The sequence below is a fragment of the Notechis scutatus genome, chromosome 2, assembly GCF_049901735.1.
Source record: "Notechis scutatus isolate UNSWTSFEM ecotype Mainland chromosome 2, rNotScu1.2, whole genome shotgun sequence".
Taxonomy (NCBI): Eukaryota; Metazoa; Chordata; class Lepidosauria; order Squamata; family Elapidae; genus Notechis; species Notechis scutatus.
The window spans coordinates 62,181,207-62,203,011 of record NC_142010.1 but is presented as its reverse complement, the minus strand read 5'-3'; the positions used below and the strand labels follow the sequence as shown (position 1 = coordinate 62,203,011).

The 21,805-nt window shown below is 34.1% G+C and overlaps 1 protein-coding gene across 13 annotated transcripts in view; it reads right to left on the bottom strand.

Moving 5' to 3' along the window:
* Nucleotides 1-21,805, bottom strand: part of PBRM1 (polybromo 1) — a 56,720-nt gene that overhangs the window by 13,593 nt on the left and 21,322 nt on the right. For 10 of the 13 annotated variants that reach the window (XM_026683556.2, XM_087954901.1, XM_026683557.2 and 7 more), the window contains 17 exons: nucleotides 21,092-21,187; nucleotides 20,368-20,459; nucleotides 19,916-20,132; nucleotides 17,608-17,749; nucleotides 17,062-17,159; nucleotides 15,181-15,457; nucleotides 13,667-13,772; nucleotides 11,724-12,366; nucleotides 11,058-11,269; nucleotides 10,383-10,568; nucleotides 9,452-9,609; nucleotides 8,499-8,765; nucleotides 8,059-8,204; nucleotides 7,497-7,654; nucleotides 6,827-7,010; nucleotides 5,329-5,539; nucleotides 3,516-3,717 (listed from right to left, as the gene is read on the bottom strand). In XM_026683556.2, the coding sequence (XP_026539341.1) occupies nucleotides 3,516-3,717; nucleotides 5,329-5,539; nucleotides 6,827-7,010; nucleotides 7,497-7,654; nucleotides 8,059-8,204; nucleotides 8,499-8,765; nucleotides 9,452-9,609; nucleotides 10,383-10,568; nucleotides 11,058-11,269; nucleotides 11,724-12,366; nucleotides 13,667-13,772; nucleotides 15,181-15,457; nucleotides 17,062-17,159; nucleotides 17,608-17,749; nucleotides 19,916-20,132; nucleotides 20,368-20,459; nucleotides 21,092-21,187 (3,395 nt within the window). The remainder of the gene's footprint in view (nucleotides 1-3,515; nucleotides 3,718-5,328; nucleotides 5,540-6,826; nucleotides 7,011-7,496; nucleotides 7,655-8,058; nucleotides 8,205-8,498; nucleotides 8,766-9,451; nucleotides 9,610-10,382; nucleotides 10,569-11,057; nucleotides 11,270-11,723; nucleotides 12,367-13,666; nucleotides 13,773-15,180; nucleotides 15,458-17,061; nucleotides 17,160-17,607; nucleotides 17,750-19,915; nucleotides 20,133-20,367; nucleotides 20,460-21,091; nucleotides 21,188-21,805) is intronic. The other 3 variants (XM_026683554.2, XM_026683555.2, XM_087954905.1) reach the window with 1 other exon arrangement.

Below are 21,805 nucleotides of genomic sequence, written 5' to 3'. Positions count from 1 at the left end.
ATCTAACTATTTTTTTTATAAATGATTGTTTAAAAGAAACCATCAAATAGAAACTATCTTAAAGATATTTTAACGAGATTAAATTTTTTCATACAAATTCTATTAGCCTGAACTTGGACTATGGCCAGAAAAATAACAGACAACATTTCACAAATGATTTTGAGTTAAATATTTGTGCTAGATATAAGCAGAAAAGAGAGAGAAATTATAGTAATGACAAAGCAATTAAAAATGATTAGTAGAAGCAGGAGTTAAACCATGTCAAATTAAACACATTCAAACCCAGTTTGTTCAGACCAGGGCTTCAACGACTGAGATGCAATGAAATGTTAAAGGCATGATAGGCGTTAATCTATTCTTTTCTAGTTATATTTATTTATTATTTGGCTCAACACAAAATTTGCCAGGAACAATCTTTAGATGTGCGATGCTTTTACATCGTGTGTCATGACATTACATTTTAGTTTAAAGCAAGGGTATGCATTTGGCTGAATTCCAAACTGAATTGGATGGATTTGGAATTTGTGGAATTGAAGTCTTTGAAGATAACTTGGAAGTTGCAGCTGATACAAAATGCAGGATCAGGTTAGCAGTCAGATAGATCCATTAGGATTCTGGGCCCAACTAAGAGTGCTGTCTGTCAGCTAAAAAGGCCAATATGATATGTCACTGGGATGTATCAGGGAATACCTTACCAGACATGGTTCTGCCTATCATTCAAACATTCAACACTGGTGGCGCAGTGGTTAGAATGCAGTTATTGCAGGCTAATTCTGTCCACAGCCAGCATTTCGATCCTGACTGGCTCAAGGTTGACTCAGCCTTCCATCCTTCTGAGGTTGATAAAATGAGGACTCAGATTGCTGGTGGCAATATGTGACACTGTAAACTGCCCAGAGTGCTGTAAAGCACTATGGAGTGAGTACATACAGTAAATCTAAGAGCTATTGCCATTGCTATCAAGGAGGAGTTTGCTCAAAGATACTCTCTCCCATCAGAGATTAGAGGGACTTAGACCAAGATATGGGTTTTCTTGATTCATTTAACAAAAGATGCTTCCCCTGAAGACACAAATGGCTCCTACCGTTCTTATATACAGGAAACTCTTTAAAGCAATTTTATTTCAGCAGACTTTTAAGCATTCAAGTGTTTCAATGCATATTTTTCTTTGCTATTTTTTGTGATTGTTATAATTTTGAACAGTTTGCTTCTTAAGCACAGAGATATACTTTTATTTGGTTTGCTCCTGTTTGCCCAAATCATGTCCATTGAGGCATCTCATAAACACTGAAATAAATAAATAACTTTTAAAGCAGATCAGCTCTTTAGTCCAATTGAAAGGAATCTCTCATTAGAATTATAATTCTTTTTCTATTGGCCAAGGGTGACTGGACACACAAGGAATTTGTCTTGGTGCAAATGTGTAAAAACCAATATTCATCACATAAGGAAAATGCCAGGGGAACGATATATGTAGCTTGCAATTGATAGCACTAACTTTTAATCATAAATGGTTTACCAATGCTATCCAGGATATAATATATCCTGACCCCATTTTGCACAAAAAACCATGAAAGAACAAACTGTAATACAATTTTGCAAAAAGAAAATGTATCAGTAACTTCCATATAAAATAAAGTGCTTAGCACAATCCCCATCCTGCCCTATTCAGTTGACATAATATATTAGTTTTTCTTAAAATACATCCAATTCTGTCCAAGTGAAAATAGTGTACTTTTCATACTTGTAAACCCATAGTTTATTAACAATAAAATGTAGATGTTATGTTTTCTGTGTCAAAACTAGCTTCTGAATCGAAATGGAGTTATAAATCAATCTAGAATGAAGTGTCCCATTTTCAAAGCCTCAAAATTAAGATTCAGCTTAACTGTTGCTGCATATGACTGTCTCTACTCAAAACACAAATCCAATTAAAATTATTTTCCATTATTAATTAAAAAGCATTATTGATAAATTCTGTAGCATTTTATTTTCCATATAAAAGTCATTTAAGAAGGAAATTGTAATCATGTTTCCTTCTCATTTTAATGTAGTTTCAGACTGGATTATTTTCTTTGTCCTTTTGCAGAAACAGTACAAAATTACTTTACTTTGTTTTAGTTATTACCTGCTCCACCCACACCCAAAATGACTAATAAAATGAATCACAGAACTAAGTTTTGGGATCAAACTTTACACATTTAGAGCCATCATACTGAAATCAGGAGTCCACTATTACTTGATTTTAATAGGTCTGTTCTAAATACGACTAAACCAGAATCCAACCCCTGGATTCTAATCAAAATAAAACACAGAATTAGTGAAAAAAAATAGTTAACTCTCATAAGTCTTATATAATATCAATACCAGCAACACTCATAACTCATAATGAAAAGAATCTTTTCTATGTTTTGAAAGATAGAAATGAATAGGAACTCTTAATTTTTATCTGGAATTATACAACAGATATATGTTCTTAGTTCTATGCAGGAAAATTACATCAAATGATAATTGAGTAGAACTATTTCTTCGTTTTTGTTTGTGCAAAAAGAAATGATATACTAAATTCATAAGTTAAAAACCAAATGGAAGAATTAAAGATTCAATACAAAGTTTAATCTAAAAATTCAGTTTGTTCTGAAATAATTCTGAATTTTTTTTCATTCTGCAATGTTTATAAATTTATTTTCCAATGGTACAATAATTTTTTTTAAAAATATTATAGAATTAGGAAAATATGGTTTTTAAACATATGAAGATTAATTGTCAGATTAAAAAAATTATTTAAACAACTAAATCACTATGACAAAGGCTTAAGAACACCTTTGGATTCAGTAATTCAGTTAAAATACAAAATTTTATCAAGTTGCATTTCTTTGTTTTATTTAATTAATGAAAGGATGTGTTATTTTTCTACAGAAACACATTTTAGTTGACAAGTAATCTTACTGTATATTTTACATCATACATCTATATAGGATGTGCAGTGTTGATAATTTAGAAACACATGAAAGAGATTAAATGTGCCATTTCCTTTTCTATTCTGTCTTTCAGTTTCAAACACACATATTTTTTCACATTATGCTAGTGCCTTATTATCTTGTTGTCTTATTCAGTAACAATTTTAATTATACTTATCTAACTCTTTATTTCTATGTGCTTTAAGACTTATAGCAGAATACCTGGACCAGTTATTTTAAATTAGTATACAGATTTCAGACTTCTTTCTGTATCCTATATCTGCTGTAATCTTTTCTTGGCTTTCCTTTTCAGTTTTTACTGTCACTCTTTTCAAAACCCCTTGCTTTAAAAAATCACTTGCTATTTTCCAATTCAGGTCTCTGGTTCTATTATGCCTTCCTAATTTCCAAATCTCTCTGTAAGTTTCACCACCACTCACCTATCTAATATATTATGGGCAGCTCAGGATGTAGTCATTTACCTATTTAAAGTTTTCAAGACAGAAATTGGACTTGCCTGTTTAGACCTTGCATCTTTTTCTGATATAGATTTACCTTCATACTCTGCTTTCTTGGAGGCTTCCAGATTTCTCCACTCTGTTCCAACCAGTCTGCTGAGTTCTCCAAAGGAATAATCTGGATGCTGAGCTTTAATAACAGCTCTCATCTCACTGCTAAACAGGATGTATCCACTCATATTGATCTTCCTTTTAGAGCCTTCCTTTTTTACACTGCCTTTGATAGACTTCGGAGTGGACTATAAAGCAAAAGAGAGAGAGAAAGAGAGAGAGAGGGGGGGGAGGGAGGGAGGGAGGGGGAGAGAGAGAGCAATTGCCATAAATATAAAGAAAAATTCAGATGTATTTATTTAATCAATTTGTACGCTGTCTCAGATTGGCTATTTTGACCATTATGGAAGTGCTTTAAGTTTATTATGTATAGGTCACCCGACCTCCCTCACAACTGTATGTGAGCTATAAGCTGTAGAATAGTTATAAGGATATATCCCTTCAAATGAGTTTGAAACTTTCTGTAAATTCTTAGTCACAAAAAATTAAAATGAGGAAATAAAAAAACAACACAAGAGGCCAGGTATGGTACCTGGATGTTATGGTAAATCGTTGGCTCTACCTCCTAAGATCAGCAGAATCTTTGTAGGCTGGAACAAATCTGATACAAGTAGTCTTCGTAGGATAACCACAATTGAGCCCAAAATTTCCTGGGAATTTTGCCCCATTTTACAAGCTTTCTTGCCACAGTTATTAAGTGGATCACTGCAATTGTTAAGTTAGCTAACATGGTTGTTAAGTGAATCTGGCTTTCTTGTTGACCTTTGATTGTTAGAAGGTCGCAAAAGGTGATCAGGACACTGCAGCTGTCATAAATACGTGCCGGCTGCTAAGCATCTGAATTTTGATCATGTGACCATGGGGTTGCTACGACAGTGCTAAGTGTGAAAAATAATCATAAGTCATTTTTATCAGTGCCATTATAACTTTGAACAGTCATTAAAAGGTTTTAAGTCCAGGACTATCTCTATTGCTTATTATTCAAAAGAGTTATATAACACTTTTTAGAGTTAATAAATGTTTAAGACATCAGCTAAAAACTGGGAGACAGTAAGATCCAATACCGCCTTAAGCATAAGAGCTGGGTGGGTGACTCTGGGCCTGTCTCTTTTTCAGCCCAAACCAGCTCACAGAGTTGTTGTGAGGAAAGAAGGAATATTTGCTGCCTTGAGTTATTTATAAAAAAACAATAAAGGCAGTATGAAAAAAAAATGATCCTTTCGAGTAGCTTACAGCAATCAACAATATTCATTTGCCATGTTTCACAATGTTACATTTTTTCCAAGTCTATAGTACTGTATGGATTAAATAATGACTGATGCTAAGGCTTCTCTCCAATGATTTCTACCTGTCCTATGAGATCTGGCAGGAGAGATTTGTTCAGGGCCCATCCATAAGTGCCATCTCTGACAGGGCTCAGGAAGGGAAGCTTTTCTGTTGTGGTACCTGTCTTCTGAAACATCATTCTCCTAGAAAAACTGAAAATCTGGCTTTGCCATCAAACCTGAAACCCTGATAGTATGGGTGAGCCTATTTCTTGGCCTTGGTAGTGTTAACTGAGCATTCTCAGGTGGTTTATTATATTTTCTCTGTTGTTTTAAATTTAGGTTTTTTAAATTGTTTTTATTCTTTTTAACTGTTAGCCATCCAGAGTCATGCATATGATGTGGGTAGCCATATAAATTTATTTAGTAAATACATGAGCACATTACATCACTCACACATACTTACATTGTTACACAATGTAAAAATATAAAAATATCTTCCTTTCGCCAATATGATTTAGTAAGTCATATTACCTGTGGTGGAGTATATGGCATTATATCCAATTCATTGGACAGTGGAGTCTGCAGTTGAGGTACTGTTGGTGCTTCTGCAACTTCACCTTCCTCTTCCCCAATCTCTTCAATATCCTCTTCTCCACCTTCTAGCTCAGCAAACTTTGCTTCTAGCTGCTGAATTTTTTTCTCTAAAAGTGGAGATGGCTCCTTTTGTGGAATAATGGGTTTCCTAGAAAAGAAAAGAAAAGTATATATTTGCTAAACAATCTTTCTCCTCAGTAAGACAGAGAAAGAAGCAATAAAGAGTAAACTAAACAAATGCTAGGTGCCAGGTCAGGGAAACATTAAGTCCAGTTTACATCAGTATCTTCCACTATCCCCCTCCACATCTTTCTGTTTTTAAAGACCATCTTTGCTTCAACCGCATCCAAATGCTAATTCACACACTGCCCTTGATCTTTGTGACTGCTCATTTTTAAAAATTCAGTCCACAGTCATTCTTAATCTATCTCTTCTTATTTAATACCCAAACTTCTAAAGTACACCATTCCTCCTGCATTAAACTTATTATTTCTCCTGACATACCCAATTTCCAAATAAACCAGTAGGCAGTTAAAAATGACCATTTTAGCAATAGCAACAGCACTTATATACCACTTCACAGTGCTTTTACAGCCCTCTCTAAGCGGTTTACAGAGTCAGCATATTGCCCCCAACAATCTGGGACCTCATTTTACCCAAAAGGATGGGAGGCTGAGTCAACCTTGAGCCGATGAGACCCGAACTGCTAAACTAGCCAGTGATCATCAGAAGTAGCCTGCAGTACTGCATTCTAACCACTGCGCCACTGAGGCTCTTAATGTTTTAATTTTAATTGTAATGGGTTTTTTCAACAACCATTAATTCCTTGCATTGTTACGTACCACTCCTGGGTTTCTACCGTTATTTACCTATATTAAAATTTATCCATCCATTTCCACATCTTTAATAAACCATTTTCTGAATAAAATGCCTTGTATTTGCTTTGAGTTGGAAACAGCATAGGAACCCATCTAATCTGAGGAAAGTAGGCAGGTCTTCCGTGGCCTTGATATGAAGTAGACCTTTATAATCCTTAGCTGGATAAGGGACCAGAGAGCAGACATTAATTTGGTTCCAGGCAACAGTCCATTCACTTGAGGAAAGGAAAAATTCAGTTTTGAAAGTGTTACTAGTCTACTCCATTTTAAGGGATCCAAGACAAATGGAAACCTATTCTCCTATGTCCAACTTCCTCTTATGGTATATACCAGTCAGAATTCAGTCCTGGGTATGGAACAGAGACTGCACTCATTGCTCTCGTCAATGCCTTATGGTGGAAATTGATGGGAAGGAAAGAAAACATTATTGACCTGATGGACCTCTAAATCACATTCAGCATTGTCAATCTCTTTAGCGCTGGGAAGAAGTATTTTTCTCTGTTGTAAAATCAAATTAAGTTAGATTATTTTTATTGAAAAATTAAAATACATTTTACCTGAAATAATAAATTTCATCATCTACTACCTTAGCAGACAAAGAAAATCTTTTTAGTCCCTTGAATTTTTTCATCTGTTTGTCACTTTCATTATAGCGACTTTCACAGAGAAGAACATCATTTTCATGGATTTCAGTTGGTCTACAGGAAAGAAAGTCTTTGAAAGACAGCACAGCACACTTTCCTGAAAGAGAGAATAATAAATAGCTGTATTTTATTCATTAATATGTGTAGCATAACATTTGTAATGTATCTGAAAATTTTGAAATATCAAAATGTGTGAGGCAATCAGGCTGATTAGTTGAACTCATAAGCCAATATAGCAACTAATGTCACATGTGCTGCATACAATTACTGGTTTCTAATATGACATGTAGCTCCTATGTGCTGATGCTGTCGTCAATTCAACAGATACCAAATGAGCTTCTTTAATGCAGACACAAAACTTTATCTGCTTTACAATATTCCAAAAAGTTATTTCTCTAGAAAAGAGCCAGATGAATTACACAATCCATTTCTTCTTTCTTGTTAGAAAACTAAACTATTTTTTTAAAAGAAATGTCATTATTATATAACTTTATTTTGCAGCAATTTTATTTAAGGAAGTGACAATTTTTTCAACTGTACATTTTGAAACATAGTAATAACATTTATTTTATTGTTTAATTACCCAGAATGCACGTCATCGGGCAAGTCTCTTCCAAGTTACTCAAAAATACCTCCTTCTTATAAAACATTTTAGTTGGCTCATGTTCTGTTTCTTCTGGGTGAATAAAAATTGGACCAAAGAAATAGGCAGCTCCATCTCTAACCCACATTTTTTCTATTCTGAAAAGATAGGAAAAACACTGCTTCAAAGTATTTCAAATTCAATTTTAACATTTCCTTTCACTTAATGTATTGATTGACTATGCAATGAAATCACTGCTGACTCTTATCAACCACATAGCAAGATCTTCTTCAAGATAGTAATGCATTATAGGACAGTTTTATTCCTTTTTGCTATGATACCTTCTGCAACAGCAGGTATTCCTCGATCTATGTCCACAATTGGGACAAGAACCTCTGTTGCTAAGCAATGCAACTAATGTAAAGAGGGCTGTCATGTGACTGCATCACTTAGCAATGGCAATCCCTACTCACTCCACTGCAGTTAAGCAAATTCCACTGGTTGTTAGGTAAATACAAGCCGCTGTTGTACATTTATTATACTTTTTTAAAAAAAGTTGTACCTGCCAACCCTTGGTCGGACTAACCCATGCGATTTTATAAAGACACAATCTCCAACTTTTAACCACATGTCATTGTAACAAAGCTGTTCATAGTAGTGACAGCCAGGTTCTCCGTTTGACATGTCAACTGGAACATCTTCCTTATCCTGAAATACAGATATATTTATGGAGTAGGAAAAGTAATGCAATTGATACTAAATATTTATTGGAAATCTTCAGCAACATCCAGAGATAATGTTTATGCAGGGTGAACAATGTCCAATATGTGCTGTATAAATTACTTTTATTTATCTCTACACATACAGTTGCTTTTGCCTCTAAAAATAATAAAATATCAAAACGAACAGGAAATCTATCAAAAAGTCAGAAAAAATTGTCTCTAAATAAACTTAAAGCACTCACATTCCCACTTTAATAACTCTTTCCTGTTAAATAAATACCTTTTCAAGACTAAGAATACTATCTCCAATTTTGGTATCCTCCAATGTTTCAGAATGCTTTTCTTCGTCAATTTTGTCTGTATTAGCAAACACTGATGCAACACGAACCACAGGTAAGGGCACTTCTCGAGGGACAAATCGTACAGAACTAATTGGCATAGTCCACAATTTAATTTTCTTAAAAGACTTTGTCTTTGCGGAATAACGTGATTCACAAACATAGACATCTTCATCTCTGAAGTTTTCTGGACATAGCTTAAAATATTCCTGCAAGACAGAAATGAAAAGAAAATTAGAGCAATACATAGAGACATGCAGACAGCAGAAAACAACCAGAATTTTATTGAAACACTATCAATTAATTGGCTTTTTGCAATTCAGGCCTTTCAAAGTGACAGCAATGTTGAGTTTCAACAAATGAAAAAGGAGTCCCCCCTCCCGCCTCCCAATTCTATCCTGTCCTATCCCTGAATCTTGGTCTTCCCTTGAAGTATGTTGAATCTAGTATTACCGTATTAGAAGCCACTCCAAACCTAAATATTTAGTTATATAGAGGGATAAGGCTAAATTCTGGCAACTCAAAACCAAACATGGCCTTTTTCTTTTTTCTCTTACAATACAAGGGGAATTTTTGAACCTCTTGTCAAAAATCCCATCTTGAGCTAGCACCCTTTATTCTCTCTCTTTCTTCAAATAAGCTATTTTTTTCTAATAACTTGTGTCTTAACTTCTATAAATTAGACACTATTTACAGTTTACTTTCTATTGTAAACCACACATCAGGGGGATATTACGACTCTCCAGAATTTGCTAAATAACCCTAGCACTGTCATGCTAGGAAGAATTGTAGGCAACAATGACAGGGCCAATTTCCCCACTTGTTCCATTCCCAAATATAAGAGGCAAGCAGAAAATCAGTATTAATGTTAAGAGTTCAATTAGATTCTTCTCACCTTAACAAACATAACCACACATTTGCCTAGAATTTTGCTCACTGTAACTTTGTTGTAATAATCGCTTTTAAACACCTCCTTCTCCAAAAATTTTCTGGTGGCAAGATGGAATGTTTCATTAGGTCGATAAAACCAGCAGCCGTATAACCATTTTTCCCCTAAAAACAAGATAAAGTTTAGCACCCACAGACAATAAAGTTATAGTAGAAAACTATCATAATAATTTTAAGGTCACTTTATATTAGACAATTATAGTGTTCTTCTGGTAGCTGTCTGAAGCTTTGCACAGAAAATATCTAGCCAATTAAATATATTGTTTTATGTCTATTATCTTCAGAATTAGTACACTCAAAGTATTTGGATGAATTTGAAAAAAAGTAGACAACTTTTGAGGCTTGTACCCACCTTAAAAGAAACAACACTTAACTACATTTAATTTTATGAATGAATGAATCAAAAAAAAAAGTTCCCTGTGAAGGAACTATAATTTAAAATGAAGGTTATTGTTTATCAGTGATGCTAAAGAGAACAGCAAATCTATACTAATCATACCCAATTTGACAATAACAACTTCCTCTTCATGCCAGAAGGGGAATATCAAATGAGGTGGAATTCTCTGAACCCACTCCAAAGGAATAAAAAAATGAAGAATCAGCTTATGTCCAGACAATGGTTTATTGTTCTGAATTATTTCAAAATCCATCAATCTATTATGTTAACTTCATGACAGCGTCTTAAAATCATACAAGGAAAGTTATTATTTGAATACTGACAAATATTGAAATTATAAAATTACTGATGGGTTCTGCTGTCCTTGGTTCTGTATGATTATATTTTAGTTATCTTTCTGAAATAAAAGTATATGCACAGTACTTTCCTGGTGGCTTTTTTAAATCTTAAAAAGAGTTTTACAAAAACTAACACTCCTTACCGTTTGAATCTTCCCACAATCGTTCTATGCAGACTATATGGGGCTGTAAATTAGCTTCTGCAGGTTCAACATATACATAGTCTCCAACATGGTACATGCTGTTCTTAAAGCTGCAATCTTGGCTGTATGTTCTGTGTAAATTAGATAGTCCTGATCCTCCAGAAGTATCTTCACTCTTTTCAGCTTCTTATTCAACATACAAGAAAGCACGGGAAATTATTTCTACTCAATTTAAGGGCTCACAGGACTCTTTATTTTGTAATATGTTACTGTGAAATATGACTAAAAAACACAAATGTTGATGCTGACTTCCTGATTATTGTCAGATTTTTTCAAATATATATTTTTGGGAAGATTCCATTAAAAGTTTGAGAATTTCTGCAGAATAATCTACCAATGTTATGGTAATTATGCCATAATACTGTTTGCCTTACACTAAAAATTATTTTCACTAAAATTCAAAATATGTATCAAAATATGAAGGTAAACGAGAGCTGAATTATAAAGACAGATTTTTAGAGACTCCCCTACATTTAAAATTATATAATTAATTATTCTTTATTCTACAGTGACTATTTTGTAAACTATATTGATAATAGAAATCAATCTTTATCCAATCTCCTCTTATAAATGATTATATGTCAATAGAAGTGGCACGATATGCACCATAGTTACCTCTCTTCTCCTCTTCTCTTTTAAGTTTGTCCTCTTCCATTTCTTTTGGAAGTTTTTCTTTCTTCTCTTTTTCTACATCATTATGTAGATGTTTAGTAGTGTAGCTAAGGGCTGGTGATAACAAGATCTCACCATTTTTGCAGAGTTCATCACGGATTTTGATAAAGAACTGCTGAAGTTCTACAGCATCCTCATAAATCTCTGAATCCGTCCTTTAAGGAAAATAATATATAAAATGCTAGCATATAAAATATAAAACTTAAGCATCATAAATATTATTCTGCTGTTTTTCGGGTCTTGCTTTGGATGTAACGAGAAATGTCAAAATGAAATGAATCAAAAAAACTACAATCAAAATAGTTTTTTAAAAAAATATTTAAATGACTGAGGAACATCTAAAACTAAATATAGGTATTATTTTAAGTGATAATGCAGTACGCTAAATGTCACAAGAAAATTCCAATCAGAATGACGAAGTCTATTTTTTAATCAAAGCTTGCACGCAAAATAGACATTGTGTAAAGCCTTCGAAGGCCTTCAAAAATTAAGAATTTTCTCCACAACATTTATAAGTCAATCATTTCCCATATCTTGTAAATGCTTTATTATAAAAAGGGCTTTTCTTTATTTTAGTCATAGTTACAGCAAAAGTAAAGCACTACTTACCGGTTCATTCTCCTTGCACGTTCCAGCACTTCAAACATATGTTCTTGGAACAAATCCAACCTTCTATAGCGGTTATTCTCTACATTTCTCCGTATGATATCAAAAGTCAAAGGAGGTTTGTTTGGGAAACTGGGGTCAACAGCAGGAATTTCAGCTAAAGAGTCACTATAGCACCTCCCCTCATCATCCTGGTGACTCATTACAGAGACAAAAAGGTTATGTATAAGTTCTTGGATTAGCAGAGTCACATTTGGGACATGAGAATCTTCATCCCCTTCTATATCTCTTCTAGTCTCAAGCAAAACTTTATGTAGCACAAGTGCATCTTTGTAAATCAAGGATTCTGGTTCATTGTAAGTGCAGGCATTATTAAACATCATTACAAAATCTTCAACCATAGAATCAATATCCTGATATTTGTTGGCCATCATGTGACTTCTGATTTTCTCCATATCAACTGGCTTTTTAATTGTCAGATAATAATCAGGAAGCTCTGACCGCGATGGAAGTCGTAGAAAAATGGCACTGAGTCTTCTACCTCTTTTATCTGTATAGTTCTTCACAGCTTCGTATACTTCATTAAGCTTCTGTTGCATTGGAGTCATATATTTTGATTTTTTAGGAGAGATGCCAGTTTTTCTACCTGGGGGGATAAAACTAAATTTTGCCATTTGCAACTTTGATTGCTCAAATATTAATAAGATTTCTGATCAGACAGATCTAATTGGTAAGATTTTTTTATATTTTTCAACATACTCTGAATATTCTCTCACAGTGGAACACATGACATGGTACATTCAAAGTAGTATGAGGAAAACTACTACAAGGATCACATTAGTTTTGTCAAAAGTAAAAGGCACACTTGTTAGACTCCATGATCACAGGAATTTAACAGATAATTATATCCACATCTGGAGATTCTCCATTACATACAATTTTGTGACCGCACAAAAAAATAAGGCTAAAACCTATGTATGAGTCCTGTTTCATAATGTTAAAAACTTCTGGGTCATGGTACTGACCACTAAGTATAAAATTCAGTACTAATATTTATCTCTGAATCATTAACAATTTATATTACTAACTAAAGCCATTTCAGTATCAAAGGTTTACAGTAAATCAAGTATGATTCTACAAAATTAAGACAAAATACAGTTGTAATAATAATTACTTCTTTATAAATATCATTTATATTTCCCTAAAATCTCAAAAGTCCCTTAGTTTTGCCTCATTATAGGGCATTTTGCAAGTTTTCAAGGATGAGAATGGGAGCAGTGGGGTCTTTGGAAGACAACATTTGAAATCTTAGAAGACTGATTATTGTCCACCATTGCCTTAATGTAACATTAGCTGTTAGAATGTCCTATGTCCCTGAAATCTAGCATCTGAATTTAATACATGTAGTTTATTTGAATAAAATTATTAGGAACCTAATAGTGTGAATTATCTCTCTTAGCAAGCAAAAGAATCACTGTAATTGAGAAAGATTCATAAACAAAAAATAAATGAGTAAATAACACTCATTTGCTCAAGAGCAGTGGTGGCGCAATGGTTAGAATGCAGTATTGCAGGCTGACTTACTGCTTGCTGCCAGGAGTTCAATTCTGACCAGCTCAAGGTTGCCTCAGCCTTCCATTCTTCCAAGGTCAGTAAAATGAAGACCCAGATTGTTGGGGACAATATGCTGACTCTGTAAACTGTTTAGAGAGGGCTATAAAGCACTATGAAATGGTATATAAGTCTAAGTGCTATTACTGTTGCTAATATGTTATTACTCATTGATTTTTGTTTATGCAGCTTTCTCAATTATATTTAAAAAGTAAGCTAAAGTTTAAGAGTATATTTAGTTTGTACTTCAAATAATTATTTCAATTATTCAACAAGCTTTCTCTCCACAGTATAAACATTACCTATTCAAATGAAAATTCACCAGCATTACTTACTTAACTTTAATTTAGGGGAAGCAATTTCATCATCTTCAAGCAGAGGTCCCAATTCTTTTCTTTTTTCTTTAAGAATTTTCTCCAAAATATGAGCATCATTGTAAACCTATTAATCATAAAAAAATTAATTCATAATCAAAATGTATAAAGCAACAAAGTTATATGTAAATATGCTTTTTAACCAGGTGAGCCTGGTGTTTTAGCTAGCACTGGTGTACATATTCATGTAATGGCATGAATGGTAATGGCCAGGAGGCTTGTTAAAAATATTTATAATATATTTAAGGGTTAAAGTATTATTCCTTAAATTGTACTAAGAAATTGGCAGCAAATAGGCCCACTCTAGCCCCCTAAATGTAAAGAGCATCTTTCTAGAAAAAGTATAATGTGAAAGCCTTTACTTAAGTGAGATTTAGAGGCTCATTCCAAAATCTTATTTATCTGATTCTTATGTTCCATGTTCACGATATTGGTTATTTCATATCCTAAAGAAAGTATTACAAAGTTACATATAATGTATAAAAGTACATAGGGACTTGTTTTTAATCTTTTTGTTAAAATACTCAATGCCAGTACTGTAAAGCTGAATGATTCAGGACCGATGAGAAGAAAAGCTGCCTTTTAAACAGGGATAGCATTTAAAAATTCATGCAGGTAAAATTGCAAATAGCAAGTAGCCTGGTTGGTACAATGGCACCATGTATTCAACTGCTTTGAAACTGCATTTTGACACAGTACTCACTGTTGGTTTGGTTCTCACCGCACAAACTAGAACTTGTTGGTGTCGGTTGTCTTGTGACTCACTACATTATTCCTCATGGGAAAAATTTGTTTGGTACTCATCAAATTTGTTTGGTACTCATCGCACCTCCCAGAACCAATTAAAGAACAGTATCGAGATACCACTGTAATCTATTATTTCCTTCAGCATGATAAACTGATTTACAGATTACTATCAAGCAATAATTTGATTGCAAACATAATCTGATGCAATACACTGATAATTATTTCTAAAGGACTAAACAATCCTATTAATTGCAGCCATTTGTACCCTATCCTTTGCCATAAAAAAAAAGAATACCTCATGATTAAGAAGTTTATAAGCCATGGTGGCACAGTGGTTAGAATGTAGTAATGCAGGCTACTTCTGCTGACTGCCGTCTGCTTCCAATTTGGCAGTTCAAATGTCACCAGGCTCAAGGCTGACTCAGCCTTCCATCCTTCTGAGGTGGGTAAAATGAGGAGCCAAATTGTTGGGGGCAATATAGTGACTCTGTAAACCGCTTAGAGAGGGCTCTAAAACTCTGTAAAGCACTATATAAGTCTAAGTGATATTGCTATTAAAAATGTATAGGCAGCTTCGAACAAAACCTACACAAGGAACCTACACAAGTGTAAAAAATATTGTGTAATTCATATAATAAAGCTCCAAGATAGATTTTATTTATGATAATTTACAGAGTAAGTTAAGGAAAATATGGATAACTTTTAAAATATCTTTCCTTCAGTTATACCTGTGAGCCTTCTTCATTATAATGCCTCGCATTTCGAAACATTAACCTCATATCTTCTATCATAGCTTCCTCTCCAGCATATTTGTCACTACGGATATTATGTTCTATTATTTTTAAATCCATTGGCTCCAAAATGATTTTGTAATAATCTGGATAGTCTTTTTTGGAAGGTTTCACCATAAACAGCTCACACAGCCTTCGGCCTGTTCCAGGTTCTCTTGCTTCAAGAACAACATTGTATAAGATTTTCATTCGTTGTTTCTTTATATTCTTCTTACTGTTCAAAGAGAGAAAAAAAGACTACTTTAATCTTGGTGTATGCAACCAGAATCATTGCTGTTTTCTGCAGTGAAAATCTATTTATTAGTTTATATATTATATAGAGTATGTACACGTAAAAAATGAATAAGAACTGACCCAGATTGGATCTTGCAAAGAGACTTAAAAGCTTAATAACCTCTATTGAAATTTTATATGTGTGACTTTCTTGACATAGTTGATTAGATTTACATAGCCAATTTTTAGAGAAGCAGGTTTATTTAAACAAAGCTTGCTGTTTTGATATATTAACCCAGAATAGCAATCTTAACATTGCATTTCTTTCCTTCTCAAAAAAAAAAAAAAAAATCTTACTTCGTAATTACCTGAAATCATTATTCAGACTTTCAAGAAGTCTGAAGCAATTTGGCAGTGAAGATCCAATATTTTAAATTTAAGACTGAATAGGATTACCTCAAAACAATGTTGATGAAACTGCTCTCAACAATACACAAACAGAATCCAGACAACTTTAGGGGTCCTAGTGGATTCATAGCTTCTATTCCGAGAGCAAATAACAGCCATTGCCAGGAGGACAACTTCATTTTATCTGCCAATTGTGCCACTTCCTGAAATAGGAGGTGTTGCTCACAATCACTCATGCCATAGACATCTCCTAAGCAGATTCATTGTAATGCATTCTATATAAAATTGCCCATGAAGGCCATCTGAAAACTGCAACAGCGTGAGCAATTATAGGCACACCTTGATACTCCCATTTTACATTTCTGCTCCACAAGCTACAATGGATCCCAGTATACTTCCCAGTGGCATTCAAGGTACTAGTTATTTCCTAGAAGGCCCACCATTGCGTGGGATGTGGTTATTTGCAGAACCACCCCCTCTTATGGAACCAGTCGCACCACTTGCCAAACTTCCTAAGATCAGATTGTTCTGACTTTGCGGGCCTTTTGTAAAGTATTGAGGGCCTGAATATGCAACACCTGGGATTCTTGGGGTGAGATGGCCAGCTGAAAGCTCTCTGTTAATAGTTTTGCTTCGGTTTATCCTCAGTGACTATTGACATTTTTTTTAAAAAAAAAAACCTGTTTTAATGTGTTGTTAGTCACTCAGTCACATTTGTGAGAGTAGCAGCCACTTAAGTAACTACAATTCTTTGTAAGACTTCCATGGCTGCTTTGAAAGCTGTTTTTGCTTATCTATGTGTGTGTGTTTGTGCAGACAATACTGATATAGCAAAGATGTTGTACACGTACAATTATGCAGATTTAGCTTCTGAAGCAATTGTGGCAGATTTTCAAATGATGTAATTATTTTAGTATTTCTAAGAAAAGTGATTTGTTTGTGTCATGTTTTTTTTAAAACTGAGGATCTCTTTCTAATACTTTGCACAGTTCTATAAAGTACACTTCTCAGAATTATGTATCGTGTTTAATTATGTATTGTGTATTCTGTTAAAAAGTAAATATTGAAAAAAAATTCAACATGATAATTAGATCATGCATTTTTGTCTTAAAGACATTACTGATGAGATATTTGGTGAGAATAATTGAGAATTAGAGCAAACAAGTGTTGACCCAAACATATACTAGTGGCAAATACCTTTTTCTTTTTGAACTCCCAGCATCTGATGTGGCAGAAGATATCATACTATCTCCATCCTCAATTTCATCTCTTCTAGCTAGCTCTTTCTTCTTTGCCTGAAATAGATCCAATTCACATCATTGAATATGCTAAAATGCATGAATATTAAACAGCTGCTTTCATTCTGCAAGGATAAAAACATCAGTTTTATGCACTGAGGAAAAGTTTCAAGTAAAGCATTCTAGTTCATTTGTATCATGGGAAAGCATTAAATATTGGACCTACCTAAATAAACCATTCTAGAACAATTAATTAAGTGAAAACTTTATGCTTGAATGTACCATCACACAATGATTTATTAGCATTAACTGGCATAGGACCACTAAAAGTCCTTTCCTTGAGAAAGTGTGTAAGATGATGCTTAGTTAAACATTGGGAACATTTCCATTACTAAGTAGAGAAAAAAGATTTTTAAAGACAATAGTTTCTGCCAGTTTAGATAATGAATGAACCAAATGCTAACTCTTTTGAATATAAGCCCCAGAAACAGAGTAAAAATTTTACCTGCATAACCTGTTGCAGTTTCAAAACTCTCTTATAAATGGCTGAGTTTGGAACATTATAACGCTTTGCATTTTCAAACATCAGGTTTAAATCGCACTCCAAATGGTCGAGGGTTTCATATTCGTGATTCTTCAGTTTTGTTCTGTAGAAAAGACAATCTTTTATCACTACTGCAAAAATACTTTTTTGTAAAGAAGAATTTGGTAACGTGCAGAATGTTTTTCACCCAATCTCACATTTAATTTCTACTTGAGGGTTAAGAGATACACATTTGGCAAAATGATTTCCTCAGCACAAGAGAAAATAAATTACAAGCAACATTATTTGATATTAGTAGGCTTGGAAAAGACTTTAATACAAACTAAAAGAAAGAAAGAATGAGATGCTTCAGTTCTTAAAGGGGTGGATGCCAGTGCTTCATTTACAAATGCCTACAAAATAAAAATCTGATTGTTTCTACTAGTTATTAAATAGCACTATTTTCCCTTATAATTACAACATGAATAAAGATAATAATGAATAAGGTAAAAATTATTTTATTTAATTCTTTTGGATAATTTTAGAGCTTATTACATTCTTTTTACAAACAATAATTTTTGCCCCAATGTTAACTTAATCCTAATTTCATATTAGATTTTTATCTGTGTTTAAATTTTAACTAGCTATTAAATTCTGGGCCTTTTAGGAATATGTATGTATGTATGTATGTAGGTCTAGGTGTGTTTGGGTCCTTTTCTGTGTAAGATTAAGAGTATCTTGGCGACGTTTCGGCGAGGTCACACTCGCCATCCTCAGGCTGGTGCTTTCGGCTTCGTCTACAGACGAACGCTATACAGAAGCCTGATGATGGCAGATGAGATTCTGCCGAAACGTTGCTACAACTTTAAAAGCACAACTGTAATGACGTGGGAAAATAAGTTTTCGCGGGTACTTACATGTATGGCATTCAGCTTTGTTCGGGTATTTTCCCACGTCATAGTAGTGGTGCTTTTAAAGTTGTAGCAACGTTTCAGCAGAATCTCATCTGCCATCATCAGGCTTTTGTATAGTGTTCGTCTGTGAGTTAGACTTTTACAGTGGTTTCAGATTTAAATTTGGGGCAGCCTATTGCTGTGCCAGAATGGTTTTTTCTTCATCCTGATTGGTTGAGAGTCTTGGTCTGTGTTTATTGGTCTTGGAGTTTGCTGTGTTCTGCTTCTAATATCTTCTGTCTGTTTTTTTGGCTTTTTTTGTATCTTGATTGGCTGGCAACATTGTGTTACTTTATTGGAGGCCTTTAGTGCAGCTTGGCTTCGGGTAAATGGACGGCTATCATTAGTTAGGAAGCTGGGTTTCATCTGGGTGTCTGGTTGGGGTGTGTTTGAGCTGGAGGTATCAGGGGGGATCTGTTTGTGCCCAGGTATTTGCCTGGCTTGTGGTGTGGAGATTTTTTTGTTTGTGAGTGCAGGCTTCCAAATGATTCACAGCCTGGTGGAATCATCTCTTCTGTTCATGCTTTCTGGTCTTTTTTCAATCTCTATGGCTTCTCTGATGATTCTGCGGCTGAGATTTTCTATAGTGGCTAGGGTTTTGGTGCCATTGAAGTTGATTCTATGACCTGTGGCTTCCATGTGTTGGACTAGTGAGGAAGTGTGTTCCAGCTTTTTGACTGCATTTTTGTGTTCATCCAGGCGGGTGCTTATTCTTCTATTGGTCTGTCCAATGTATGTGGCCGGGCATGATGCACAGGGGACTTCATATATGCCTTGGTTTTCCAGGTCAATTTTGTCTTTGGGGTTTCTGAGGATGGCTGCTATTTTTCTGTCTGTTTTGAAGGCAGTCTTGATGTGGTGTCTGTATAGTATCTTACTAATTTTGTCTGTAGTGCCTCTTATGTAGGGCAGGACAGCTGTTCCATGGGTCTGTTCATCTTCTGGGTCTCTATTGTGTCTCAGTGTGTTTTTGTGGATCAAGTTGGTGATTTTGCTTTTGTGGAAGCCGTTGGCTGTCAATATTTTAGTCAGGGTGCATAGTTCAGTCTTAATGTTTGTCTTGTCTGCCAGGCGTTTGGTTCTAGTAATTAGTGTTTTAGCCACTGAGTTTATCTGTGCTGGGTGGTGGTGGGATTGGGCGTTGAGGTAGCGGTTGGTGTGTGTTTTCTTCTGGTATATGGTGTGTCCTAGTGTGCCATCTGTTTTTTTGTAGATTAGTACATCTAGGAATGGTATATATACACACACACACACACACACACACACACACACTTTTTTTCTTTCAGTTGTTAAAGCAAGAAATTTGAAATATGTAAAAATGCAGAATACCATTTTACCTGATCTGCTGCAACGAAATAGGCATTTTGATTTGTTGATAATAATCAGGATATTTTTTCTTTGAGGGTAAATGAAAAAAGGGTTCCGATATAAGTTGACCCTGGTTGTTTCGGCAGTTTCTAACTGTATCATAAAGTTGATAGAGAGGATTGGATATATCCATAAATGAAGCAATGCTTTCAGCTTCAGATTCTCCTTCTTCATAACGGGCAGCAGCTAAGAATGATGAACAGAAACATATGCCATTACTGTATTTTTCTCCTCTCCCTGTTCCTATGTTTTAAATTGACTAAATAGAGCCAAAGTGAGAACTGGCTTTAATAATTTCAATTCCTAAAATGATAATGTTTGAGTATGTATCTCATATTTTTAAACAAATTCTAATATCAAAGAAAAACAAAGGGAATACAAATTTCTTAGCGAATATGAATAATGCTTCTTCAATTCCTACCAGCTAAAACAGCATCTTCATCACTTTCAGATCCATATTGCAGTGTCATGGTTATTGCTGATAAACGATCACCTTGGACAGCTCTTTTGTTACTGTGAATTTTTAAAGGGAAGACAGATAATAAATGAAAAATCTCTTACAATGAGAGTATATGCATCTACATTTAAAATAGTAGCTATACTGACACAGTATAGCAAATACAGGTAAAACTGAAGGTTAGCTTTTGCTATGAAAGTTTACTTTTTATTATAAATACAGAATCTATGTATGTGAAACAATAGAGAACTTAGCTTGGAAGAATCACCATGTGTCTTCCTTGGTTTTGGGCCTGAAATGTGGCAACTTTTATAAGTCAAAAATGAAGACATTTTCATTTTATGTAAAGTTCCTTTTCTGCTGGATTTGAAAGCCAGACGAGAAAATAATACAATAGTCTTTGGGACAGTATTCTTAAGCTCTATTGCTACATTACCTTAAAAGAAAAGGAATATGTTTGATATTATATGCTAGTTGGTCCAAAGCAAGCTCAATATTTCAACATAGCTATAGTAGCTATATAGCTAGACCCTTCCATCCAAGTTACCAAATGAGGCCATACTTCTGGATTTTTAAAATAAATGCTTACTTTTTGCTATATACATATAAAGCTCGCAATATTTAAGGGGTAAACCAACCTGTTGAAAAGATTCACTAATTGAACTATATCTAGATACTAAGGACTCACCGGTAATATTTATTAGAAGAATTTCTTTCATCAACAACACTGCCTTTACCCTGTGAGGAAGGATTTGTTAGCTTGGAAGCAGTCAGATTTGCAGTCCTTTATGGAAAAAAAATAAGCCACAGATAGTGAAAAGAAGAAATCCACCAAAAAACTAAGATAATACACAATTAAGATTCAGGTCTTTTACATAAGTTTTGAAAGCTACAGAAGACTCTACCATTGCACTGAACAGATCAGTATATGGTTGAATATTACTAAGATTTATAAAATCAACACATTTTAGGCATAATACTACGGCTAATTTTAAAGTTAAATTATTCTATTTATTGGAAGTAAAGCAATTGATTTCAAAGGTAAGTATGCATGGAAAAACACTAGTCTCAGTTTTAAGCACTATGTTATTTTAATTCCAGAAAGAATATATATCCAATTGCAAATATATATTAAGTAAAAGCACTCTTAATTGACATTGGGGTGTTTTGGACTAAGTTATTAAAGAAAAAAGATAAAAAACACATTAAGATCAATTTTAAAACAAATTATGCAATACAGAAATAACGAAAATCAGTTATTTCATAGTTCATAATAAAACAAAGATAAAAGCTAGTGAACAATTTTTCATGTATTGAAATCTGTTCAACAATTAGGAAGAATACTAAATTCCAGCTGTTATATAACATACAAAACATAAAACATCCCCCAAATAAAAAACAT